This window comes from Bos grunniens, chromosome 26 (genome assembly GCF_055505025.1).
Source record: "Bos grunniens cultivar Pamir isolate PY7600 chromosome 26, Bosgru_T2T1.0, whole genome shotgun sequence".
Taxonomy (NCBI): Eukaryota; Metazoa; Chordata; class Mammalia; order Artiodactyla; family Bovidae; genus Bos; species Bos grunniens.
This window is the reverse complement of record NC_141190.1, coordinates 40341616-40369530: the sequence shown is the minus strand read 5'-3', so window position 1 is coordinate 40369530 and position 27915 is coordinate 40341616. Positions and strand designations below refer to the sequence as shown.

At 42.6% G+C, this 27915-nt stretch overlaps 1 protein-coding gene and 1 pseudogene across 7 annotated transcripts in view; both read right to left on the bottom strand.

Moving 5' to 3' along the window:
- PLPP4 (phospholipid phosphatase 4) overlaps positions 1–27915 on the bottom strand; it is a 146943-nt gene that overhangs the window by 44561 nt on the left and 74467 nt on the right. For 5 of the 7 annotated variants that reach the window (XM_086378674.1, XM_086378670.1, XM_086378671.1 and 2 more), the window contains 2 exons: positions 27022–27085; positions 24945–25069 (listed from right to left, as the gene is read on the bottom strand). In XM_086378674.1, coding sequence (XP_086234800.1) covers positions 24945–25069; positions 27022–27085 — 189 coding nt within the window. Of the gene's footprint in view, positions 1–19833; positions 20391–24944; positions 25070–27021; positions 27086–27915 lie in introns of those variants that run through there. The other 2 variants (XM_086378675.1, XM_086378676.1) reach the window with 2 other exon arrangements.
- LOC147344440 (deoxyuridine 5'-triphosphate nucleotidohydrolase, mitochondrial pseudogene) lies at positions 7787–9479 on the bottom strand (annotated as a pseudogene).

Sequence of the window (27915 nt, the reverse complement as noted above, 5' to 3'; positions counted from 1 at the left end):
TGAATTTCCTCACTGAGCTATCCTTATTTCAGCCTCTTTTCTCCACTGAATTTCCTCACTGAGCTATCCTCATTCTATTACTCTTTATATCCTTAGTTAACGTTTAATTAAGCAATTGTTTCCTGATCTTCGCCTACGCCGTCTCTCCTTCGAATACCCTGGATCAGCCGGGGCTGGACCCTGGCACTTTTGAACTGTGGTGTTGGAGAAGAGTCTTGAGAGTCCCTTGGCCTGCAAGGAGATCCAACCAGTGCATTCTGAAGGAGATCAGCCCTGGGATTTCTTTGGAAGGAATGATGCTGAAGCTGAAAGTCCAGTACTTTGGCCACCTCATGCGAAGAGTTGACTCATTGGAAAAGACTCTGATGCTGGAAGGGATTGGGGGCAGGAGGAGAAAGGGACGACAGAGGATGAGATGGCTGGATGGCATCGCTGACTCGATGGACGTGAGTATGGGTGAATTCCGGGAGTTGGTGATGGACAAGGAGGCCTGGTGTGCTATGATCCATGAGTCGCAAAGAGTCGGACACTACTGAGTGACTGATCTGATCTGAATGAACAATCATCTAACATCTTTTCATATGCTTACCAGCCATTCATATTATCTTCCTTTATGCAGTCTCTGTTTAGGTCTTTTGCCTACATTTTTATTAGATTGTCTTTCTGTTGCTTACCTGTGGGAGCTCTTTATATACTCTGGATGTGAACACATAAGTCTTTTGTGATATATATGAATTACAAGTATTTTCTTTCAGTAGATGACTTTCCCTGTTACTTTCATAATGATATCTTTTGCAAAGCAAAACTTTTAAATTTTGGTGAAGTTCGATTTATCTTGTTTTGTAATTGTTGGTGCTTTTATATTCCTTTTAAGAAGTCTCTGGGGCTTCCCTAGTGGCTCAGTAGTAAAGAACCTACCTGCCAGGAGACCCTGGTTCAATCCCTGGTCCAGGAAGATCCCTGGAGAAGGAAATGGCACCCCACTCCAGTATTCTTGCCTTGAAATCCCCATGGACAGAGGAGCCCGGCAGGCTTCAGTCCATGGGGTCACAAAGGAGTCAGACAGAGCTTAGTACCGAACAAGAAGAAGAAGCCTCTGACTAGCTCAAAGTACCAAAGACATTCTTCTACATTATCTTCTTGATTTAAGTCTCAGTATACAACTTGTTTTGAATTATTACATATAGTGTGAAGTAGCTGTCAAGGTTAAATTTATTCATAATTTTATTCTTGTTTTCTGGTCTATTGATTTTAAACTTTTACTTTTGCCACTGAAATGCCTTGGCACCTTTGTCAAAAAAGTTTATTCCTATGTATTCATAAATTGATGCTGCTGTAAATAGGACTTTTAAAATATGCATTTTCTATTATAATTGTTTCCTGTTATACAGAAATAAAACTGATTTTTATATTAACCTTTTATCCTATAACCTTCCAAAATTCAATTTTGATTCTAATATATTTTGTAGATTTCTTAGGATTTTCTAAATAAATAATCAAATTATTTAAATAAAATAAAAATTACTTCTTCTTTGCTTATTATTTTTTTTTGCCTAATTGTACTGACCAGAATAACCATCACAATTTTTAATAGATACAGTTTTATATTTTTACATAGACAAAATAATTAAATGAAAAATTATAGTAAATGGACATGCCTTTATGATGTTACCAATCATAAAAGAAAAGCTTTTGATCATTAAGTATGAAGCTAGTAGTAGATTTTTCACAGACACGTTTCATCAAACTGAAGAAGTTCCATTTTATTTCTACTTAAATGAAAGAAGAATTTTTGGAAAATTATGGATGGCTGATGCTTTTTCTATGTCTATTGATAATATGATTTTTTCCTACATTTTGATAATTTAGTCAGTAACAATGATTGATTTTTAATTTTTAAATCAACTTTGCATTCCTAGGATAAATTCCAATTCCTTCTTATTACTGGACTTGACTTGAAATTTTATTAAAGAATTTTGTGTCTATGTTCATGAGAGATATTTGGCCTATAATTTTTCTTCCCTGCAATGTCTTTGTCAGATGTTATCAGAATTAGTCTATAACCTTATCTGTATAGTCTTAAAGAACCAGCTGGGACATGTTCCCTTCTTTTCTACCTTCTTTTTTTTTTTTTTTTTGAAGTTTTGTGTAAGATTGATATTACTTCTCCTTAAATGTTTGATGAAAGATACCAGTGAAACCATCTGAGCCTTGAGATTTCTTTCTACAGAAGCATTCAATTACAAATTCGATTTCTATTTAATCTTTAAATCAGTCTTAGTGAGCAGTGGTTTGTGAAGAATTTGACCATTCTACATACATTGTTGAATTTATTGGCATAATTTCTTCACAATATCCCCTTAATGTCCTTTTAATGTATTTAGAATCTATAAGAGTAGCTCATCTTCTTTTCCTGATGTTGATAATGTGTGTGATCTCTCTTTTTCCCTTGATTAGTCTTGCTGGAAGCTTATCAATTTTATTAACCTTAAAAATAACAATAAGGGCAAATCCAATACCAGTTTCTCCCTCATGACTAGAACTAGAAATTCATTATCCAACAGTTGGCATCTATATCAATCCCCCAAGTATAAGACCAACCATCTTGGACCATATGTACATATTATCCCTAAATTTAATAGAATGTAGCTAAAGCAAATTTTAAAATTAGCATATTTTAAAAGCTAAGTGATACAATCCTCACAGTAACATTATGAAATATTATTGCATCCATTTGAAAGATGAGAAAACCAAAGCTTAGAAAAATTAAGCAATTACCAAGGTCACAAAAACTAGTTCAGATTCACAGTCATGTCCTTCTGATTCTAACACCCATGAACTTTCCACTCAACCATGAAATGTCCATGAACAAATGATTCAGGATTATATTATCAGCACTCGAGCAGCCTACCTTTAGAAAGGTATTGTCCTCATGAAACTGGCCTAAATGCAGCCGGAAAAAGGAAAGTAACAGGAAAAAAATGTCCCTTGGTTTTTTTTCACATGGCCAAGAAGCATCACATAGCACTGAATAAAATGTTACTATTGATGAAAATTACAAAAAGCAATATTTTGGCCAAATCTACATGAATGTAGTATTTTTTTTTTTTTACTTATTGATGATCAATCATTTTCCTACTGGGTTTCTTCTCTAAATTGCCAATTGTTTATTTTTTAATAAAATTTTAACCTTCACTTCAAAAATTATGATTGATGAGGCTGGGAAATGTCACTTACAAGATTATGCCATGCTATATTTAATAAAAAATCATGCCATTTCTGTTCATCTAATAATGGATCCTCATAGAGCTATGCTTTCTCCTCTGCCTTGACATTTATTTCCTTAGTCAAGAAATACTAGAGTTCACAAAGATGTACTGCAGCCATGAAATGAAAAGACATTTGCTCCTTGGAAGAAAAGTTATGACCAATTAGACAACATATTAAAAAGCAGAGACATTACTTTGCCAACAAAGGTCCATCTAGTCAAAGCTATGGTTTTTCCAGTGGTCCTGTATGGATGTGAGAGTTGGACTATAAAGAAAGCTGAGCACCAAAGAATTGATGCTTTGACTCTTGACAGTCCCTTGGACTGCAAGGAGATCCAACCAGTCCATCCTAAAGGAAACCAGTTCTGAATATTCATTGGAAGGACTGATGCTGAAGCTGAAACTCCAATACTTTAGCCACCTGATGCAAAGAACTGACTCATTTGAAAAGACCTTGATGCTGGGAAAGATTGAAGGTGGGAGAAGAAGGGGATGACAGAGGAGGAGATGGTTGGATGGTATCACCAACTTGATGGACATGAGTTTGAGTAAACCCTGGGAGTTGGTGATGGACAGGGAGGGCTGGCATGTGCATCCATGCGGTTGCAAAGAGTCGGACACGACTGAGCGACTGAACTGAACAGAACAAAGATGTAGAGAACAGACTTGTGGTGGTTGGAAAGAGCTGGAGCCTGCTAACCACACTGGCACCCACACAGGCAGGAGACTCTGTGCCAGGCACCTATGAGGGTGCCAAGGTCACCTGGGCTCCACCCCTCCTCTGCCTTCACCATCTACAGGTAAGGATCAGTTCAATTCAGTTCAGTCACTCAGTCACGTCTGACTCTTTGCAACCCTATGGACTGCAGCACACCAGGCCTCTCTGTCCATCACCAACTCCCAGAGGAGTTTACTCAAACTCATGTCCATCGAGTCAGTGATGCCAACAGGTAAGGACAGTAGTGTCTGAACAGGAAGGACATACAAACTGCCTCTAGGGGAAGAAAAACTCAATCCAAGTGAGTGTTACAGATGCATGGAAGAATTTTTGAAGACCCTGGGACATGAAGACAGCATTTATCGACAATCAGGGTAGTCTAGCGGTGGTGGTAGTTTAGTCGCTAAGTCATGTCCATCCAACTCTTGCGACCCCAGGGACTGTAGCCCATCAGGCTCCTCTGTCCACAGGATTTCTCAGGCAAGAGTACTAGAGTGGGTTGCCATTTCCTTCTCCAGGGGATCTTCCCAACCCAGGGACCAAACCCATATCTCTTGCATTGCAGATTTATTCTTTACTGACTGAGCCACCATCGAATCCAATCAGGGGTCTGTTTGTAATGTTGGGGACGAGATAAAGCATCGAGGACAGCCACATGGCAGTGAGTTTTGTGGTTATTGTTAGCATATGAAAAGCTTTTACCAGTTAATTTCTCAGCAGCAATTGAGCAAAAAGGGCACATATGGGCTGGATGCATGAAAGAAACTAAATATACTTTTACAAAGTCATGGGGCTTATACATTCCTGTATTGGGCCGAAGGCCTCCAAGTGAAGTGAAGTCGCTCAGTCATGTCCGAATCTTTGCAACCCCATGGACTGTAGTCTATCAGGCTCATTTGTCCATGGGATTTTCCAGGCAATAGTCCTGGAGTGGATTACCATTTCCTTCTCCAGGGGATCTTCCCAACCCAGGGCTCGAACCCGGGTCTCCCACACTGTAGACAGAGGCTTTACCCTCTGAGCCACCAGTTAATAGCATGAAGGCCTCCAAAGGCACCTCTTCTCTCCTTGGGGAGGTGGCCAGCTCCTCTGCAATGAACTTTCACTGTTAGCCTGTGCTATTGCAAATCCCATCTGTCATAAAGAGACTGAAGGAGGCTGAGTAACAACCAGTGGTTCCCAGGTTGACTGCAATTGGTTAGGACTACCATCCCAGCCCTACTCAGAGGCTTCCTTTGCCATCTCAAGCGACTGCCTCCCTAAATCATGTTATTCACTTCGAGAACTGAGAACTGTGCTTCAGCTTTAGCTACCATCCAATGAGGAAAACAATGGATGACTTAGTGGACGATGACTTCCAATCCCGTGGTCTAAGGTCAGGCTATGTCTCTGGTGGTTTGTACTTGGGCCCATGCTGGCTGACATTCTGGCTGACTGCACTCCGGTATCCCTGCTGCTGTGAACTTTCTAGATGTGGGTGCAACTGTTCACCAACCTTCTAGGAAATGCATCTCCAGCAGGCCTCCCACTTCTCAGTCTGCGGCCATCAGGCAAGTGTGCCATGCTGTGGTCATTGATTTGGCCTTGTCCAGAAGCCTGGCTCAAGGGAGGCTGTTGAAACACACCCTGGTTTTTAAGAAGGATCTAAGTGGCATGCCATAATTCTTAAATACACAGGAGGCCATGATCAGAGAAATCTTTTTTAACGTTTTACTTTTGTTTTAAAAAATTGTAAGACAGTGAGTTTCAGAAATTTATAGATCTGTTGTTTAGTCGCTCACTCGTGCCTGACTCTTTATGACCTCATGGACTGTAGCCTGCCAGGCTCCTCGGGGCATGAAATTCCCAGGCAAGAATACTGGAGTGGGTTGCCATTTCCCTCTCCGGGGGATCTTCCTGACTCAGGGACCAAACTCGTGTATCCTGTATTGCAGGCGGATTCTTTACCACTGAGTCACCTGGGAACCCCAGATAGATCTGTACATAGAATCAAATTAATACCATAGGTGTAGACAGGAGAACCACTGCAAGAGGAGTATGTTGACTGAATATACTGCACGAATCTCACAGCAAAACACATGCCATGAAGGACGGTATTAAGGATGCAATAATCAAACACTCATCTTTCAGTAGGGAACTCAACTGGCTGCATCTATAGTCTGCTGTCATATGACATAAGAGACAAACACACTTGAATCAACACACGTTGACCAGATTCTGTTTTGTTTCACTCTTGCTTTCCCATTGCTGCCAAAGGGGACAGAGACCAGCATCTTCTGATCTTTCCCAGAGTCAGAGCTCAAGGGGGAATGGGCACTAAATCATCACATTTAATTTTCCCCACACCTTAAAAGGTAGGCATTAGAGATCCCATTTTACAGATGAGTAAACTGAGGCAGAAGCTCATGAAGCAATTTGCCCAAGATCACATCATTACAAAGTAATGGAGCCAGGCCAAACTCAGGTCTGTCTGAATCTGAAAACAATTCTTCTCTTTCTATCATAACTAATACTAAAGTGCTCTTAAGTATGAAATTATTTATGTAGAGAAATCTAATGATTACAAAAGCAAATTTATCATTTTTTACCCCATGATAGGTCTTAAAATGGCATTCTTTGGACAGTCAGCAATGCATAGTTATGAACATAAAAAAATAAATAAATGCTCTAATCGAACAAGTGGTTAGACCAGAAATCCAAAAGTCTTAAACTTATCTAAGTGCCCTGGCTCTCTTCCCCACAGGCACCAAGACGATGGGTGGGGACGCTTGGGGTTCTTCTGATGAGAAATGTTCTCACGCACTCCTCCTTCTGAATTGTCCCAGACACCTCTGCCTATGTAAGAGACACTACTTAATAATTATGCATTAGGTACTTGCCTTAGTTGTATATGCCAGGCTTGTAATTAAGTGTCTATTTGAGTAGTAATTTGTTTAATGTCCACTGCTGTCCATCAGGGCTGCCAAGAATGGTTGTTCAAAATACTCACTGCCCAAGGGCTCCCACCTGATGAAGGACACCTGCTTTCACTGACGATGCTCCATACCTGGGACTGCATCTGCCGGGAGCAAGAGACACCTTATCCTGATGGGCTTAAGGCACCATATGGCTCGCTGAGGTCGTGCTCTGTAAAGGCTGCTAGGACAGGATTGGTGTCTGCCTCCTCTTGCACCACAGGCAGACCTAGCACATAGTAGGTCTCCACGAAACACAGGTTGAATAAATGGCTGAATCACTAAAGAAATGCACAAATGAATGCTTTCTGAAATACTTGCAGGGCATTTGGAATTCTACCTAAGATGTGACAAAGGCCAGATCATGAAATATGTGGCAGCATCTCACTTGTTTTTCTTTTTCGCTTTGTTCGGTCATGTGGAATCTTAGTTCTCTGACCAGGGATCGAACCAGCACCCCCTGTATCCCTGCATTGAAAGCACGGAGTCTTAACCACTGAACCTCCAGGGAAGTCCCTCTGGATTTTATAGGTAAATCCTAACAACAGGAGGAGACAACCCTTTGACCATAAGACACAGGCAGTTCTTCACTGGGCTCCCTGGCTCTACACAGTCAGCAAATGCCAGTTACTTTTCTTCTTTTTCAGAAGGCAGTAATTTTGAAAGAAAGTAAATGGACTCTTGTCTTATTTGTAAGCTGTGGTAAAGAATATCCAGGCCAGAAACCTGAACATTTGATCAAAAAGTCATATTAGTGAAGGACAAAAATATGAGACATATATATATATATATATATTTTTTTTAAACAAAGTTACTAATCACCATGGGATCCGAAGTCTGTCAAGTTTCCCCTGGCCTCTAGCTAGTAAATGAACCATAAAGAAAACAATGTGTTTTTCCTCCCTTCCTCCCCTTTCTTCCTCGCTTTTGATGAAAAACTGTAGAGATTCTTATGGTCCAGAAAACTGAGGGAGATAATCCTATGAGAGAAAACCAACTGAAATTGAATCTACTTATTGGCAGAAATACGCACAAAGATGCTCCCAAATAAACTTTAACTTCTGAATATGTTTGCTTACAAAAACAAGCAAAGACTCAGGAAGGCCAAAGCTCTGGAGTAAAGCAGCTCACTGGTCTTTCCTCCCAGGATTCCCCAGTTCCCAGCCCCCAGACCCCACTCCAGGCTTCCAGGCAGAAAGGACCCTCACCCACAGTGTCATCTTGGTCTCTGCAGGCATTATCAGGATTAACCAGCTCTGCTGGAGGAGTTAGAGAGAGGATCCAGTCACAAAGCACCTACTGGGTGCTCAGCACAGTACAAGTGGCTTCACAGCCTTTATCCTTTTCAATACTCACCACATCTTTGGGAGGTTTTTTGTTTTTTTTGTTTTTGTTTTTTCCTTTTTCACATTAAGCAAAGCCTTGATTTTCAAGGCAAAAGTACATTTTTTTTTCACTTTCTGTTCTTGGCATAAATTTTAATTATTTCCAATAGAACCAAGACCTCCTGAACCCCTTTCAGTGTCATCTAAAGCTTGAACTACCTCAATTTCTGGGTGAAATATCCATTCAGAAATAAGTTGTGCAATTCAATCACCCTTTTTGACTTCAAACTCTTCTTTGCCAAAATTAAACAGAACAACACCAACATCTCTATAATCTTCATCTATGACACTTCATCTATGACACTCCTACCTCTATGAAATGTTTTGCCAAGTCAGAATGTGGAGCTTCTCTCCCATAGCACCCAGAAGGAAGAGTATCTGAATGTTGGTTTTCACAAGGACTTTCTCCGTCAGTGGTATTGTGTAATCTTGGACTCTGTACAGGTCATAGCCCAAGGCACACACGGACCCCGTGGTTGGGGCAGTGGTGTGCTCCCAGAGCTGGGCAAAGCAGAGCCGCATGACTTCCTCCTCCACAACCAGGCCCCACCTTCTGGGGGAGATGACTGAGCCTCTTGAGAGCTGGGCAAGAGGGGCAGAACATCAGCACAAGAGGGAGCAGAGGAAACAAGAGCCTTTGGGAGGTATTTTTAAACCCTCTTTCAAAACTGATGACAGAGGCTGAAAAAGTATTCCATCACTCAAAATGAGTTCTGAAACCTCATCTCAACTATATCCCTTCATCTCTTAAAAAGTGAAAGGGAAGACTGAAAAGTCAAGTGTTTGCCATGAAATGACATTGCTGATTAGAAGGAGAGCTGACCACATTATTCTAACAGCTCAGGTCCCTTTCTTACTCTAGACAAAGGAAGGCAGGGGAATTCTGAAAACTCAGTGTTGGTGGTGAATTTGGGGTCCTGAACACACTTTTGGAGTTGCAAAGAGTTGGACACAACTTAGTGACTAAACAACAACAACTCTTCAAAGGCTTGAAATGCTTTTTCTACTCTGTATCCCAGTGCTAACTCTGCTGCTGGCATAAAAGGAAGGTGCTATTTAGCAGTAATTAGCAGACTCCAGAGGAGGATGGGTGGAAAGAAGCATTGGCTTGAATCACCCAACAACTGCACACACTTGGCTGTGGAATGATCTGCTTCATTTGCCTTCAGCAGACTTAACTTCCTAATTAAGTTGGCTCCAGCCAACATTCAAATGACTTTGCATTTTCCAAGTAGATGCCAAAAGAGGCCAGAGAGATGGCCCCCAAAGCCAGTGGGAGAAATGAGGAAGCAGGTCTGGAATGAAATACATGCTGTGGAGACCCTCATGGGAATAACTTACGTACATACATGAGTTCTAGCCAAAAGGGAAAAGAAACCACCCTGGTTCTAAGGATATGCACACTAGATATGAATCTGAGAAAACACAAAGAAAGGACTTGGTGTGGTTCTAAAGCCAAAAGATAATGTTTCCATGGCAGGTGCCCAGCTGAGGCTGGGACTAGGACAGTTTCCAGAGAATGGGATTGTAGAACAGTATTATCTTATATTTATCTACCTATGTCCCTTCCTCCTTCCATCTATCTATATCCCAAAAGATGTCCACTGCAGAAGACATGTGGTTATCTGAATTTTTATTTTTAGAACATATCTAACATCTTGAATGATCCCTGGGCCCAAATTTGGAAGACTGAGTTAAAAGTCAATGATTTGAAACAGTGATAAAAGAAACACCCACACAAACTAGCTGCCTATCCAACAAGTATTCCTTTATAATTCAAGTCCATTCTACCATCATGGGCCAAGAACAAGATCTCTGATGAGTCTAGGGCCCTCACATCCACAAGAAGTCATTACATGCAATGGGAGAGAGAATGGAGAGTAAAGGACATTTCATAATGGTTAAAGAAAGGGTCAGACGATAAGAAAATACAGCAGTCATAAATGTGTGAGTGCCAATAGAAAGCGCTCCAAAACACAGGAAGCAAAACCAGCAAAACAAAAAGGAGAAACAGGCAAAATCCATAATCATAGTTAACACTATCAAACTCTTGATTGATAACAGTGAGACAGAGAAAAAGAATTAGAAATCTCTGAACAACAACATCTTAATCAACACACACGGAATGCCACACCCAACAAATTCAGAATATGTTTTCGGGTGTGAATGAAATATCCACCAAGATAAAGAATGTGCTAGGCAATAAAACAAATCTCCATAAATTTCAAAAGACTGAAATTTTCATGAGTATGTTTTCCAGTCACAATAAAACTAAGTTAACAATTCATTACATTAAAATAGCTGGGAAAGTCTCCAATATTTGGAAATTTAAAAATTCACTTCTGAATAACACATAGATCAAAGAAAAAACCACAGGGATGTTAGAAAATATTTTGAACATAATAACAATAAAAATACAATATAACAAATTTTGTGGGGGTATAGCTAAAATAGAGACATTTATAGCTTTAAATGCTTATATTAGAAAGGAAAAAATCTTTAAACAATTATTATTTAAATTTCTAACTTAAGCTAGAAAAGCATGAGCAATTTAAACACAAATTAAAAGCACGGAAGCAATGAAAATAAGAACCAAAATCAACAAAGCAGAAAAGACATAAAAATAGAAAAAATAAAGACAAAGTAGGTTGTTTGAAAAGTTTAATAAAATCAATAAACTGCAAGTAAGTTAATCAAGGGAAAAAAGGATCAGAAACAAATTACTACATCAGAAAGGGAAGCCAGCCTAGCACCACCAATCTTAACAGACATGAAAAAGTCAATAAGGTAATATTATGAACACCTTTATGTTAACAAACTCAACAGTATAGATAAATGTACAAATTACTTTAAAATCACAATTTATCAAAAGTGACATAAGGGAGTTTCACTTCCACGCTGGCACATGAGAAGCTCTGGGGACCCAATTCCAAGCTAAACTGGAGAAAATTACTAAAAATATAAAATCAAGTCTCTGGAAGTGATCCTAAGAGCACATAGCAAATGAAGAAACAGTCATTTAAGAAGACACTAAAACTCAGTAGGGACAGTGAAAATCTCTGGCATCAGAACCTTGATCCATTCTTGCTCCTTCCCTCCCAGCCTCGTGTGAAGGAAGGTCCATCCCAGATGGATACAGCCTAGAACACAGGGCTCCCCCTTCCTCTTCCCACAGCTCCTAGTCGAGGGCAATGGTGTCCTGCTGGGAGAGACAGGCTGTTGGTGTTCATCACCCTGAAGGTCAGAAACTACTGAGCTCCCCTCCTTCCAGTGGCCAAGTCCTAGGCATGAGCATCACTCAGAAGGAACCTGTCATTGTCCCTATCTTCAGCTCTAGAAACAAGGCTCGGGAAGACACATCTTAAAACAGAGAACTCTGGAGCTCTTCTCAAAGGAACTGACTTTATTTGAACATGGTAAAGTTCAAGCCTAAGGGTGCACTCAGAAACACTCGAGGTTGTGATGAAAAGCAATTAAGAGGAAAATGGGAGCTTCACTAGAGAAACGAACTAAATAACACATGTTAACTCTTCTTTTCAAATTCTGTTGATTGAGTGTAATCCCAATTATAATGCCAGAAGACTTTCTTATGAAAATTCATAAACTGATTCCACAGCATATATTTTGGAAAAGTAAAGAACCTATAATTGCCAAAGTAACCTTGAGAAAAAAAAAAGAACAAAGATGAAAGATTCCAGCTGCTGGACTTCAACAGACCTACCATAAAGCTACAGTAATCAATACAGTGCAGTTCTAGAAAAAGGGTAGGCAGACAGATTAATGACATTGTAGAGAGTACAGAAAGAGAACCACATTGTATGGTCTATCAATTTCTGCAAAGGCACTAAAGCTACTTGATAGTGAAAGGAAAAATTGTTTCAATAAACGGTGCTAAAAATGGATATAAATGCAAAAAATTTTAACTTTTAAACACTGTCTCACACACTGAACAAAAATCAACTTGGTTTTAAATATAAAACCCAAACCATAAAGCTTTTGAAGAAAACATATGAAGACAAGTTTATAACTGGAAGGTGGGAAAGATTTCTTACATAAAACACAGAAAGCAATAACCACAAATGAAAAAAGTGACAAGTAAGATTTAATCAAAATTTAAGGTACTACTCATCAACAGATACTATTAAGAAAATGAATAGGCAAGCCACTGATGGGAGAACATATTCACAAAACATTTATTTGACACAAGGCTTCTAAACAGAATATGAAGAAACATCACCAGTTAATCACAAATAGACAAAAATAATTAATGGAAAAAGGATTTGAACAGACACCGCACCAAGGAAGATATGAGAACAGCCAGTAGGCAAATGAAAATGTCAGTGACATCATTAGTATTCATTGTAGTAGAGAACTACAATGAGACACTGTATAAACCCACCAAAATGACTAAGCAAACAAAAAAAACCAGTAACAGCAAATGTTGGTGAAGACCCAGTGTACCTGAAATTTTCATACATTGCCAGAGAGAATGTAAACTAGCACAAGCATTTTGTGAAAATATCTGGCAGTTTCTTCAAATGTTAAACATATCCTAATGTTTTTACGTTAGCAATATCACTCACAGATATTTAGCCAAGATAAATGTCAGCACAGTTCATTAAAAGAACTGCACACAAATGTTCATAGCAGCTTAATTCACAATGGAAATAACCAGAAAGACAAAGAACCTGTGGAATATTCATTACAATGAAATACATTGCAGCAATAAAAAAGAATAAATTATGGATACTTATAACAATGTGGATGAACTTCAAGATATTATACGGAGCAAAAACTGCCAGACTCAAAAAGAATACACTGCATTATTCCATTTAGGTGAAATTCTAAAGTAGGCAAAACTAATCTAAAGGTTGAAAAAAAAAAAACAGTACAGTGGTTATTTCAAGAGAATGAAGATTGGAAATGAACATAAAGACCCTTCTGAGGTGATGGAAATACCTTACATTGTGACAGGAATATGGGTTACATAATGAGCCCACTTCTCAAGACCGAATGGCAATGACCTATGCATTTCAATGTACATTTTACCTTAAAATGCTAAAATAATTTTTTAAAGATATACTACCATGTGTAAAATATCTAGCTAGTAGGAACCTACTATGAAGCAAAAGGGGCTCAACTCGGTGTTCTGTGATGACCTAGATGGGAGGGGTGGGGTCGGGGGTGAGGGAGAGCCAAGAGGGAGGGATATATGCATACATACAGCTGATTCACTTCGTTGGACAGCAGAGATGAATGCAGCGCTGTAAAGCAGTTATGCTCCAATAAAAAGAAACTGTCAGCATTCTCAGTGGTGGTAGGAAGTGGGCAGACAAAAACAGGAAGGAAGAAGGGCAGACTCTTGTACTTGAAGCATGTGGGGATTCATTAGCTCTGTTTTCTTTTATATGTCTGAATTTCTTCATAATAAAAAATTTAAAAAGAAAGACAGAAATAAAAAGGCATTAGGCTTTAATTACAACCTTTAATCTGACCATGATCTTTTTTTTTCATGGAAGTCAAATGGTGAGCCAAGTCTTTGAGGGAGAGTATTTTTAATTAATTAAACAGTAACCATTTCTAAAACTACTCTATTTATTCAGACCAAGAACCTGAAGAGTGGATGAATTTAACATGTGAAAGATAAATTTCTTCCGTATATTTGCCTAATTATCTTAGAATGGGGCTCTCAGCCTGGACATCATTGACATTTGGGGCTGGATCCTTCTGTGTCGTGAGGACTGTCCTCTGCACTGTAGGAAGTTTGGCAGCATCCCTGGCCTCGACGGAGGAGATGCCACATGTCACATGCCCTTGTGACAACCACAAATGTCTCTGGACTTTGCTAATATCCCCTAGGGGGCAAAATTGTCCAGTTGAGAACTACTGCCCGGGAATACTCATTCCCAACCAAGACCACATAGCCCTCATTGTTCAGTTGCCCAGTCGTGTCCGACTCGTTGAGACCCCATGGACTGCAGCATGCTAGGCCTCCCCACTCCTCACCATTTCCCAGAGTTTGCCCAAGTTCACGTCCATTGCATCGGTGATGCCATCTAGCCATCTCATTCTCTGATGTCCTCTTCTCTTTCTGCCCTTAGTCTTTCCCAGCATCAGGGACTTTTTCAGTTAGTCAGCTGTTCGCATCATGTGACCAAAATACTCGAGTTTCAGCTTCAGCATCAGTCCTTCCAGTGAGTATTCAGGGTTGATTTCCCTTAACATTGACTGGTTTGATCTCCCTGCTGTCCATTAGACTCTCAGGAGTCTTCTCCAGCACCACAGTTGAAAGGAATCAATTCTTTGGTGCTCTGCCTTCTTTATGGTCCGGCTCACACAACTATATATGACCACTGGGAAGACCATAGCCTTAACTATAGGAACCTTTGTCAGCTGAGTAATGTCTCTGCTTTTCAACACACTGTCTAGGTTTGTCATAGCTTTCCTGCCAAGAAGCAAACGTCTTCTGATTTCATGGCTGCAGTCACCATCTGGAGTGATTTTGGAGCCCAAGAAGAGGAAATCCGTCACTACTTCCACCTTTTCCCCTTCTATTTGTCATGCAGTAATGGGATCAGTAATGGGAAAGTTATGACCAACCTAGATAGCATATTCCAAAGCCGAGACATTACTTTGCCAACAAAGGTTCGTCTAGTCAAGGCTATGGTTTTTCCTGTGGTCATGTATGGATGTGAGAGTTGGACTGTGAAGAAAGCTGAGCGCCGAAGAATTGATGCTTTTGAATTGTGGTGTTGGAGAAGAGTCTTGAGAGTCCCTTGGACTGCAAGGAGATCCAACCAGTCGATTCTGAAGGAGATCAGCCCTGGGATTTCTTTGGAAGGAATGATGCTAAAGCTGAAACTCCAGTACTTTGGCCACCTCATGCGAAGTGTTGACTCACTGGAAAAGACTCTGATGCTGGGAGGGATTGGGGGCAGGAGGAGAAGGGGACGACAGAGGATGAGATGGCTGGATGGCATCACTGACTCGATGGACGTGAGTCTGGGTGAATTCCGGGAGCTGATGATGGACAGGGAGGCCTGGCGTGCTGTGATTCATGGGGTCGCAAAGAGTCGAACATGACTGAGCGACTGAACTGAACTGAATGGGATCAGATGTCATGATCCTGGATTTTTCAATATTTAGTTTTAAGCTGGCTCTTTCACTCTCTTCCTTCACCCTCATCAAGAAGCTCTTTAGTTCCTCTTCACTTTCTGCCATTAGAGTGGTATCCCCCCAAGGGGACAAAAATTGATTCTTGGGGAGATGAGAAAATTCTAGATATTACAATTTTTTGTGGCCCTCCAAACAGCCATAATATTAATACAATATATCAGTGGAATTAATATTTCATGGTAGAGAAGAGAAGCTGAGGGTTAGGGTTAGTTGAAGGGGAAGCCTACAAAAATGAGGATGGGTGATAATGAAAAAAAAAAAAAAAGATTGAAAAACATCACCCCATAAAGAGGTCTGATTCTTTTTAAAGCCAACTATTTCCTCCAAGGATTTGGTATCCCCAAAGCAAGACTTTCCAGTATTCAGGGGGGGTCTTCATTTCAATGATGAAAAAGTTGCAAAATAAGCACAGTTGCTTCCCAGAACCTCTGAAACTGTCTTGGAAGTTTAAGATGAAAGATAATGCAAATTTAGGTGAAAAAACCTAGGAGAGGCTCTTGCCAAGTATGATGATGTCCCATGACAGGACAATGAATTTGGAAGCTCTCATTTGTCACTTAGATGGTAAACTACACAAATCAAACTGACCTCAGATAAGTGACCACCAGTTTGTCCTGGTTGAACATGACCCAATCAGCCCATGTCATTTCATACCATTTTTATTTTTATTTTTTTCTATTTTTTTATTTTATTTTTTAACTTTACAATATTGTATTGGTTTTGCCCTATACCATTTTTAAAAGAAGAAGATGGTCTTTTTCAAGCTTCCCATCTAGCAGCAAAATCCCTGGACAGCAATTTCATTTCATTAAATGATCCAAAACAAAAATAATCTTGCATTTTCTTCTGCTCTTCTATTTCCTGTATCTTTATGCAAAAGTCTGTCTAACCACTCCAAAAACCAGCTGGTTTATAACATTAAATATTCATGCTTGATGGAGTTAAACCTGGCTGCTTAGCATAGATGATATCTTATGATAATTTTTCCATCCATATTTACAAACCCTTTAGATTTGTTCCACAAAAGCAAACTCCCAGACACTCAGCCTACAAAGACCCTTTGTAGGACTCTTGTCCTACAAGAGTAGGACACTCTCCAGGACTCTTGTCATCAAAATAACACTGAGGTTATATGAGAATCTTCTAACATATGGTACCCCCGCACTAAGGCATCAGAACATTACCAAGGTATTCCTGAATTTAAAATGATAAGGGAAGGAAGGAATAAGAGAGTGATGACTAATTTTGTGTATCAGCTTGGCTAGGCCATAGTGCCCAGATGTTTGGTCAAACATCAGTCTGGAAGTTGCTTCAAAGACATATTTTAGATGTGACAAGTGTTTACTATCAGTTGACTTTAAATTAAGGAGCTCACCCTACATAATATGAGTGTACCTCATTCAATTAGTTCAAGGCCTTAGGAGCAAAGACTGAGGTTTCCCAAGCAAGAAATTCTACCTCAAGACTGCAACACAGGGATTTCCCTGCTGGTCCAGTGGTTAAGAATCAGCCTTCCGATGCAGGAGATGCAGGTTTGATCCCTGGTTGGAGAACTAAGATCTCACATACTGCAGGACAGCCACTGAGCCTGCGTGCTCTGGAGTCCACGCACCACAACTAGAGAGCCTGCATGCCGCAACTAAGACCCAATGTGAAAGTGGAAGTGAAGTCGCTCAGTCGCATCCGACTGTTTGTGATCCCATGGACTGTAGCCCACCAGGCTCCTCTGTCCATGGGATTCTCCAGGCAAGAATACTGGAGTGGGTTGCCATTTCCTTCTCCAGGGGAATCTTCCTGACCCAGGGATCGAACCCAGGTCTCCCGCATTGCGGGCAGACGCTTTGACCTCTGAGCCACCAGGGAAGTCCCAACTAAGACCCCACACAGTCACAATAAATAAACAATAAAAAAGGAGACTGCAACCTTGAAATCCTAACCAAATTTCCAACCTGCCAGTGCTCATGATCTCACAAGCCAATTCCTTAAAATAACTGTTCGTCTCCCTCTGTACATACACACATCCTATTGGTTGTTTCTCCTGAGAACCCTGACTATGCAAAGAGGGAGACGAATTCTATCTTCAATAAAACAAAAAGCACCTCAACACCACCCCACGATATACGAGGGTGGGAAGAAGCTGGCAGAGCAGATGCTGACTCAGAGAGGAAAGGCACATCTCCACGTGGTCCTGTGGATGGTGATGCCCGTGAGAAGCCCTAATTCACCAGGAGGGGCCCTGCAAGTGTTTGAACTGGAGGCAGAGGTACCGCAGAGGGCAGGGGTCAGATGCGGGCTGGACAGGAAAGTAGGTGGGAAGTCCCCAGAGAGCAGCTGAACTTTCCAGGTCCCCACCTCATCCTCGAACCAGTAAACTGTCACCTCCTCAACTCTTAAAGAAGGTAGAAGGTTTAACCATCCAAGGCTCTGGGCTTGGAAAAAGCAGTCAAATGCAGAAAAAGGCTAAACAATCAGGCTGAAAACAGGGGGGCTTAGGGAAAGTCTGCAAGGTAACCTGTGAGAAAGCAAGCCCCTGGGCTTGGCTTGCAGAATGCCAGGTTCATATACACCCAGCCAGAGACTGGGGAGGGCAGGGGAGGGGAGTTCCCGCCAGTGAAAAGAATAGCCTCTAAGTAAAGGCCAGATGCTAGCACTCAGGGCCAACCAGTGAAGCCCCAGCTCGCTTCCCTCCCACTCTTCAGCGGAGCCCACTTAACGGACTCTGTCCAGTTAGCTTCAGCACTCCCACCTTAGATAAGAACATCCAGCGGAAGACTGCCAGATATGTAAGGAAAGCTAGATACCAAAAACATGCAGATCAAGAGAAGGTGAGGAGCAGATGACGTCTGCAGTCAAAGAGAAAAGAGAGTATACCCGTGAGAAAAAGAACCTGATGTTATTTTTTTGTTAAATCAGAGTTCAGGAAAGAGCTCTTGGAAATTAAAAATACAAAATTCATAATAAAATTCAATAGAAGGGTTGGTAAATAAAATTTTTAAACTCTCCTAGAGAGATGAACAAAAACACAAAGAGAAAGATAGTAGGAAATAAAATTAAAAGATAAAATCAACCCAGGAGATTCAACACCTGCCTAACACAGGATCCAGAGAAAAGAAACGGAATACAGAGGAAGTGACACAAAGTTCCAGAGTAGAAGGACCTACTGAGAGACCAGAACAATAAATATAAAGAAAAAAAAATCCCAGGAAGGCACATCATTGTGAAACTTCAGACGACCAGAGATAAAGGTTCCTAAGAAGTTCCAGAGAGAGAAAGAGAAAAGCAAGACGAAAGAGGGGAATGTCATAGGGTCTCTCTGAATCACACAGTAAACTAGAATCCTGCACAGAACTGATTTTCAACCAAGAATTCTACACTCAGCTGGAGGGTAGCATAAAGATACTTCAAACATAAAAGACCCCGAACACCTGCTCATGTGTGCTCTCCTGGGAAATGACAGAAGAAAGGGCTTTACCTCCAGAGGCTGTCCCTGTCCCTGCACTGGAATTCCCAGCTCCCCAAACCCAGAGCACTGTGGAAAGTGCCTGGCATTGGCCTTGACCCCAGACAGGACAGGGCCATTTCAGAGCACCTGTGCCCTCCTCAAGAGCAAGACTGTGCCTGCAAAACACTGAGTGCCCGAGAAGAGTTAAATCACCACCAGTCAGGTCTTGAAATTCTGTCTGTCATGTAAAGAATGCATCCCACAAGCACTGATTATCCTTCACGACTTAGTGACTGAACACCACCACCACCCTGTAAATGCCTCCTTTTTATTCCATAGTGGAGTTCTTTAAAAATGAAATACCCGTGTGCACAATTCAAGTGCACTGGTCTTGCTTTACTAACACCTTTTTCTTAGACCTTAGTTTCTGAGACCAGCATTAGGTATACAGCAAATTTTAAAAGGTACAGAGACTTCCTATAGATGCTAAGTTCCCCCTACCCCAACCCTGACCTTCACAGCATCCCTCATTATCAACATCCTCCAACAGCTGTCACAATTGACGAACCTACACTTACACATCAGAATCACCCAAAGTCCACAGTTTGATTAGGGTTCACTCTTGATGCTGTATAGTCTATGGGTTTCGACAAGTGCATAATACAGTGACAAGCATCCACCAGTATAGTGTCATATAAAGCAGTTTCACTGTCCTAAAACTCCTCTGTGCTTGGCCTATTCTTCCGTCCCCCACCAGGAACCCTGAAGTAATGCTTTTTAATACTATTTGTTTGGAATATGGGCAATATGCTTGTAGTTTTGTGGGCCAGGTCTCTTCTGCAACTACCAACTCTGCCATTATAAAGTAAAAGCCTCCACACACAATATGTAAGTGATGGGCACCTCTGTGTTCCAATAAAACTTTATTTACAAAAACAGGCAGCGCACATGCTGTCATTTGCCAAGCCCGGAATACAGTATCACCTTATTCATTCCCTCCATTTTATAGAAGAAAGTTTCTTAATACCTTGACTTGGTAATAATAGGGTGTTTTTTTTTTTTTTCCAATTTTTCTCTCTGAAATCTATCCTCGTTCTGCAAGTTGAAACAACACCCAATCAAAAGCTGAGATAATGTGATGAAAGACAGTTCATCGCCTTTCTCCACTTTAAACCCCAAGCTTCTCAAAACTCTGAAGGAAATCACTCGCTCTTTGAAGCTGTGCCTCACACAGCCAGTCCTCTGACATGGCTGCCACGGTCACGCTGTGTGCTGAAAGGTTGTCACACGAGCCCTTCAGGGCAGTGCTGTTTGACTGCTTGTGGTAAACCAAGAAAAAGATCTTTGGTTTCCAAAAGACATTAGTGTTTGTTCTTCTGTTCAAATAAAACCAACTGTTCTGCAGGATGACATGTGGGCGTCGACTACCTTCCAGTCACCAATTATCTGTGAACAGAGCAGAAGCAAACCCATGTTTACCCAGAATGGGGGATTTGTCTCCAGAGATCCGTTGGTCCAGAACCCCTGGGTCCACTCACTCAAGTGTAATCCACAAAAATGGATAAATAAGAAGGGAGAAAGAGCCTGTGTCTTAAAACGGGAGTCCACTGAGGTCACCCTTCTGAGGTCCACCACCTCCTCTGGGGAGCAATGAGTCACACCAGGCGTCCTATCAGCTACAGTAAGAAAGCCGGAAAGCGGCACTGATGGTTTTCTAAGTGGATACGGCAGCTGCCTGCAAGGCAACCACTGATCTGTCATAAAAAAGAGCAGAGGAAAATACTCACCGAAAGCCTAGAGGCTGGGAAGGATCCTGTCAGCCAAACAGTAAAAATCTGTAACATTTTAAGCACATCTTAAGCTGCTGCTGCTAAGTCGCTTCAGTCGTGTCCGACTCTGTGCGACCCCACAGACAGCAGCCCACCAGGCTCCGCCGTCCCTGGGATTCTCCAGGCAAGAACACTGGAGTGGGTTGCCATTTCCTCCTCCAATGCATGAAAGTGAAAAGTGAAAGTGAAGTCTTAAGCAAAAGATAGTAATAGCCTCTGTCAGAAAGCTTGTCGAGCACAGAAGGGACATCAGCCTCCCATTGGACAAGGCAGCTGGTGGGCAGATCCATCAGGAAATGCATTTGACAAGGCAGGGGTGTGCCTCTAAAAGAAACTTCTGAGGGTCCTGACCGCTACTCTGCAATCCAGCAGTCTCCTAGCTTGAGTCATTCACGTGAGAGCTATTTCCTTCCCGAGTTCAGATGCAACGGTAGATAGAAAACTGTGCTGCAGTCCTCAGATAACCATTTGAAAACCAGGATGAAAATTTCCCCAAAGGGTTTCACTTCTTACTGCTAATAACTTTTGAACCCCTTTAAAGCTCAGCACCAAATCTCTCAGAGACCAGAAACTGCAGAAAACTTGAGTGACCCCGCAAGGATACAGATGAAAAGCATATGGAAGCCGGCCCCGGTGAATACTATCCCAGGTACATCTAAAAAACACCACCCGGGGAATTCCTGATAACAAGGAGACAGAAAATCAATATAGCAGGCCTTCCTCCAACTAAAGTGATTATTCCAAACAGATGCTCGACCATAAATACCAGGAACGACGAGAGCCTAGAAGCACCATGAACCCTAACCTTCATGCATGCTGTGCCCCTGGCCATATTAACCTCAGGAACGCATGTTCTGTCAATCTCCCCTCCCCCACCTCCAAGGCTCTGAAGCCAGACCTGCTCTGTTAACCAGGAAGTGTTCAGTCTCAGTCTCCTCCTTCTTTACTCAGGGCTGCTGTTGAGACAGGCCCGGGACCTGGGACCTTTGGCTGCAGTGCTGCGATGCTTACACCTGGACACACTTCTCCTTGAGCAACAAAATACAAAGAAACTGTATGGGACTAAAAGTAACTGTGTACACACGCAGGTGGGGCAAATTCTGGACAAAAGATACAAAGAGACCAAGAAATCCATTGGCCACTTTTGAGGAGCCTGGAGCACAGAGCGTTGGGAGCAAAGGCAGGGTACTGCACACACCACCACCTAAGGGGTGGGCAAAACACCTAAGCCACCCCTTCGGCCTGATCCCCGGACACACCCCTGCCTTCACCCCGTATAAGGAGCAGGCTTGCCCCCTGCTCAAGGATTAAGGGAAACCTGTTGCTTGTTCTCACTCTCCCTTGCTGCAGTAGGGCCCCCAGTAAACTTGCCAGTTTCTTATCTGGCCTCCAGTCAATTCCTATTGACTGGGGAAGGCCAAGAAGCCTGATGGATAACACTGCGACAAATTATCACAAACCTGGGGGCTGAAAATGAAAGAAATGTATTCTCTCCCAGTTCTGGAGACCAGAAGTCCCATATTAAGGTGCTGGCAGGTCCGCAGCCCCTCTGAAGGCTTCCAGGGAGACTCCTTCCTGCCTCGTCCAGCTTCTAGTGGCTCCAGGGTTCCTTGGCTTGCGACTGCTGCTGCTGCTGCTAAGTCGCTTCAGTCGTGTCCGACTCTGTGCGACCCCATAGACGGCAGCCCACCAGGCTCCCCTGTCCCTGGGATTCTCCAGGCAAGAACACTGGAGTGGGTTGCCATTTCCTTCTCCAATGCATGAAAGTGAAAAGTGAAAGTGAAGTCGCTCAGTCATGTCCGACTCTTTGCAACCCCATGGACTGCAGCCTACCAGGCTTCTCCATCCATGGGATTTTCCAGGCAAGAGTACTGGAGTGGGGTGCCATTGTCTTCTCCTGGCTTGCAACTATATCACTTCAATTCTTGCCTCCATCTTCACGTGACCTCCTTCCTCATATCTCTAAGTCTCAATATTCCTCTGCCTTTCTCTTATAAGGACATCTATCCTAGGATTTACAGCCCACCCTAAAGCCAGGATGAACTCATGTTGAGATCCTTAACTATATCCACAAAGGCTTTTTTTCCCAAATAAAGTCACATTCACAGGTCCTGTGGGCTAGGATCTAGACAAATTTTTTTTTGGTGTCATTATTCAACCCACTAAAGTCTCCAATAAACTAGGGGAGAAAAAGAGTTATTTATTTAAATGAACATGGACTGTGAATCAGTTCAGTCACTCAGTCACGTCCAACTCTTTGCAACACAATGTAATGCAGCACGCCAGGCTTCCCTGTCCATCACCAACTCCCGGAACTTGCTCAAACTCATGTCCATCAAGTCGGTGATGCCAGCCCACCATCTCATCCTCTGTCTTTCCCTTTTCCTCCTGCCTTCAATCTTTCCCAGCATCAGGGTCTTTTTCAATGAGTCAGTGCTTCGCATCAGGTGCCCAAAGTGTGAATACCTTGTTGTATTTGTTGTTTAACCACCAAAAGCCCAAGACACTATCACATTAGAGGCTGGCAGGGAGGTCAGCTAGTGTCCTTGAATAATCTTCTGAGTCTGTCTAAGCCTCGCTGTTCCTATGCACACAGTAGGGACAACCGGACCTGGCAGGGCTGTGGCACAGGCCAACGGAGAGTCACTCAGAGTGCCAGGCGCCCCGATATTGCTGACAAGCCCTAATCTCCAGTGAATCTGAGCAAAAATGGCCAACTACCACTCTGCAGGAAAGGCCATCCAGTTACTCGTTGGTCCAGCCATTATCAGGGTGTGTATTAGCTACTTAGAAAAAAGAAAAAGGATGAGGGTAACAGGCTTGGCCAAGGTCAACAACGATCCAACCTGTGGGGAATCAAGGGTCAACAATGATCCAACCTGTGGGGAATCAAGGACTTCAAGTCATAAGAGCGGCCAGTCCTCTCCCAAGTGGTCACCTGGGGACCTGGTTCCTCTCCAAGGATTTCAGAATCACCAACCTAAATACACAGCCTGCCACTGCCTACGGACTCCCCAGGACACGAGCTGTGGCTCATTTATCTCCATGTCCCCAGCACCTGTCACAATGTCTGGCACCTGACTCACTCAGTAAACACTGATGGAATGAAAGAAGATGTGACCAGGACACTCTGACATGGATAACTTGGTTTATTTAAAGCATGATACCAAGTACTTGACGTTCATGGAGTGGATTAAATAAGATAATGCATTGAAACATTTTGGCATGGTGATGCTCCAGAAATGTCAGTGGTCACCATCACTTATTTTAACCCTCACTCCAACTAACAGTGGAGGCCTTATCATTCCCAGTCTACACAGCAGGAATTGAGGCACAGAGAGGTTAAGTCACAGTTTGTATCTGCATAGCCAGGATTTGTCACACTTCGAAGACCTGCGTACTCTCCACTACACCACACTGCACCTGGTTCACATTATTTAGTTTAAGGCTGGTCCCAGCTTGAAAGAAAGTGAAAGTGAAGTCGCTCAGTGTGTCCGACTCTTTGCGACCCCATGGACTGTAGCCTGCCAGGCTCCTCCGTTCATGGGATTTTCCAGGCAAGAGTACTGGAGTGGGGTGCCATTTCCTTCTCCAGGGGATCTTCCCCACCCAGGGACTGAACCCGGGTCTCCCACACTGTAGGCAGATGCTTTACTGCCTGAGTCACCAGGGAAGTCCCAGCTTACATACCTATAGTCAGACTATATATTAGGGGTGATGGCGTGTATGTACATGTATATATATACACATATATGCCATATGTTGGTACAGTACACACACATACACACACACACACACACACAAACTTTCATTGAAGGGGAAACCTAGAGAGGACACTGAGCTGAAAGGCATACGGTCCCGGGGAACACGGTTAATTCCCTTGACTGTCAGCATCCTGAATGGATACTGCCAAAGGGTAAAGTGTCGCAAGTTTCACCCTGCTGAGTTGACAGGAGCCACACATACAATGTTTTGTAAACTCCAGAGTCTTGGCCTCAGGCTTATTTCTTCCTGGGGAATGTCTTGTTTCTAAGACAACCGCCCTACAGAGAAGAAAAGTGAACTTCACTTGACATTCAAGGAACAATACTTTTCCCTTTACATAAATTCCCAAAAAGAGTGATCAGGAGACATGACCTAGGAATCAGAGTCTCCCAAGCAGGGAACTTACAGGAGGAATGGATGCTGGGGAAGCTTTTGCGGCCCTCGGACACCAGGTCGGGGTCACCGGTGCAGTGCATTTCCGAGTTCATCACTCCATCTGGAAAGCAGCGGTAAAAGAAATCGGGGCGAGGTCTACAAAAGACACCATGGACAGTTTCAATATAAAACGCTGCCATCACAAACAAACCCCAGCTGACCCCGCCGACCCCTGCTGCTGCCCCAGTTCCTTCTTCTGCCATCAACACCGCAGCCCCCACCGGAAGACACCGTGGGCTTAGGCAAAGCTCAGGCTTCAGCGTCAGAAAGATCTGGGCTGGAACTCCCACTCTGCCACTTACTAGTTTTATGACTTAGGTAGTCACATAGCCACCCTCAGTCTCCACATCTGTAAAAGAGGGATATCAATACCTACCCAAAAGTGAGGTACTGAGGGTCAAGAGAGATGACTTCCGGGAGCCACCTGAGCATGGCGGTGGTGAAATAAAGATGGAGCCACAGCTCCATCTATGGCTCCACTGCTCGGAGGCTGCTACCAGGATCCAAGCCTCCAGGCTCCTCATGGCCCTGTATCTTGAATCTGATGGCCAACTGCCTACACTTCCTTAAAGAGCAGGTTTCACTGAGAAGACCTGAAAACTCAGTTCTGAGCTTTGGCACACAGTCACCAGCCCAGCTCTTGGTCCAGGTTGTGGGGGAAGGAAGTAGGCGACAAGCTGGTCCCGAGGCCAAGTCAACTGCCATAATCACGGCTAACATGTACTTAGTACTTAACTGCATACCAGACCCAGCACTAAGTACCACCCATGGGTCACACTGTATGATTTTTATGACAACCCTGGGGCAGGTCCTGGAACTTCCTTCATTTCACACGTGTGAAAATGAAAGCTTAGAAAGATCACACTCCTGCCCAGGGTCACACACAACCAGTAAGTGGCAAAGACAAGCTCTGAACCCTGGCAATTGGATTCCTGCACCTACACACCACACCCCACGTGTCCACTTCACTCAAGTGTGGATTCTCACTGTGATGAGTGATGGTGAATTCTTCACATGAATTCAACTAACTCTGCCAGATGCCTGCCATGGACAAGGATTTTCTAATACTATAAACACAGCCCCCCTTTTCTGCACACACTGGGTTACAGTTCATATGGTTCTCACTGTGAACTCTAAGGGCTCACTGGTCCTCCAGCTCTGGGATCTGGGCCCAATAACAATCTATCAGTATCTATAACATATCAATTATCAATAATCTATCAGAACTGTTGGTGTGCTGTTTCTCCCCTATGTGTGTCTTTAAGTGTGGCTATTCACCTACTGAACCAGAGCCTCAGAGAGGACCTGGGAATCAGCATTTCATTGGGCCCTCAGCAACTCTAAGCACAGAAAGTTGGAAGGACAATGCAGCCCAAGGCCACTTGCTGACCAATCTATATCCATCTTCTGCCCCCTCGTTGCCTGACCAGGACTGCACACCAAGTACCTGATTGCTAAATACTGAGGTTCCAAGAGGGAAACCAACCTGTCCAAGGCCAACAGCTAGTCAGGGCCTAAGTCAGGTCTCGAACTCAGATCTTTTGACTGTTTTTCTCTACAGAGACTAGCTCATTTCCAGAGCATTTGGGGGAGAAGGCAAGATAAACAGAAAATAGAAATCATCTCCCAGGAGGGTAAGAGAAATGTGTCATGAGTCACAGCTCAAATACTAATCCATATTGCTTATCCCAGAGACAATGATAAATAAGCAAGATTATCTATTTTTTGGATGCCAAAACTGATAAGTGAGTGGGTGTCTGGTGAGGCCCTGGAATACCAGTGGGCTGGAAATGGCTTTCTTGACATTGGTCCCCAAGAAAGTATAGTCATTAGATACTTCTTTACTATTGATGTCATGCTTACTGAAGTAGTGAGTTTATCATTCAAAGGAGTGGAAAGATCTGAGTTGAGGACAGAAACCCCAGAAGGACAACAATTTAAGGAAAACCAGATGAGCTCCAATCTGTCCCATCCAGTTTCCTGTGGCCAAGGTTTCTACACGGCTGACCTTGAAACTAAGTCACTGGTTGTTTCTTTTTGGAACTTACCTTCCCACTATCAATTTAATAGTGTTTGTGCAGACTCCATTCAAAGCAAGAGCCAAGGACACGGCTACAAAACAAAACCAACAAACAGAAAAATAACCAGCTGGCTCTCAAATCAAAATTATCATCAGTACCATCATTATCATCATTACTTTTCCATCACACTATTTAATTTATGACCATAGAAATATGAACCAATGCTTTTTAAAAAGGAGGGAAATTTGAGTGGCTAGAGTAAAACATAATTAGAACTGGACTTTGGAGACTGAAAGTTCATAAAATTCCAAGCCCCTAGGACGTGAAATTTATCTCTCCTCCTAGACTGAAATTTTCAGTATCATAGAGAAGCCCATGTATCATGTTCTGACCTGATAGAACAGATTTAATACTACAGCATGTAGAATTTCTTTTACTGGTAGCAAGAAACATAACATTTTATTTCCTTCTGGCAACCTTCTCAGACATAATTCTAATCAGAGCAGCTGCAGGAATCCCTTTGCATACTGGCGTGCCCACTCAGGCATCACCTCCTTGTTGACTTGTCCCCTGCTGACAGCTGTCCACTTGTTATCAAACAAATCACTACTTCTAAGAAGGTGAAGTGTTTCAATACCTCATTACTGGTGTTTGAAAAGGTTTGCCCAGGTGGTTCTTTCTGCCACCTAAACCAGTAGGCACTTCTGGATGACATTCTTCACAAATAGACAGCCTGGGGAATTTCTCTAAGCAGCTTGGAAGGACTTTGCTGGATGAAGCACAGATTGTCCAAAGGATGCAGGTGAAATGAGTCATGGAGTTTTCCCTGCAAGGCCCCTGCATCTCTCTCTTGTGTTTATCAAGACTACACAAAAGGCAAGTCAATGCGATGGAAGGTCAAATACTTTGCATAAGCAATAA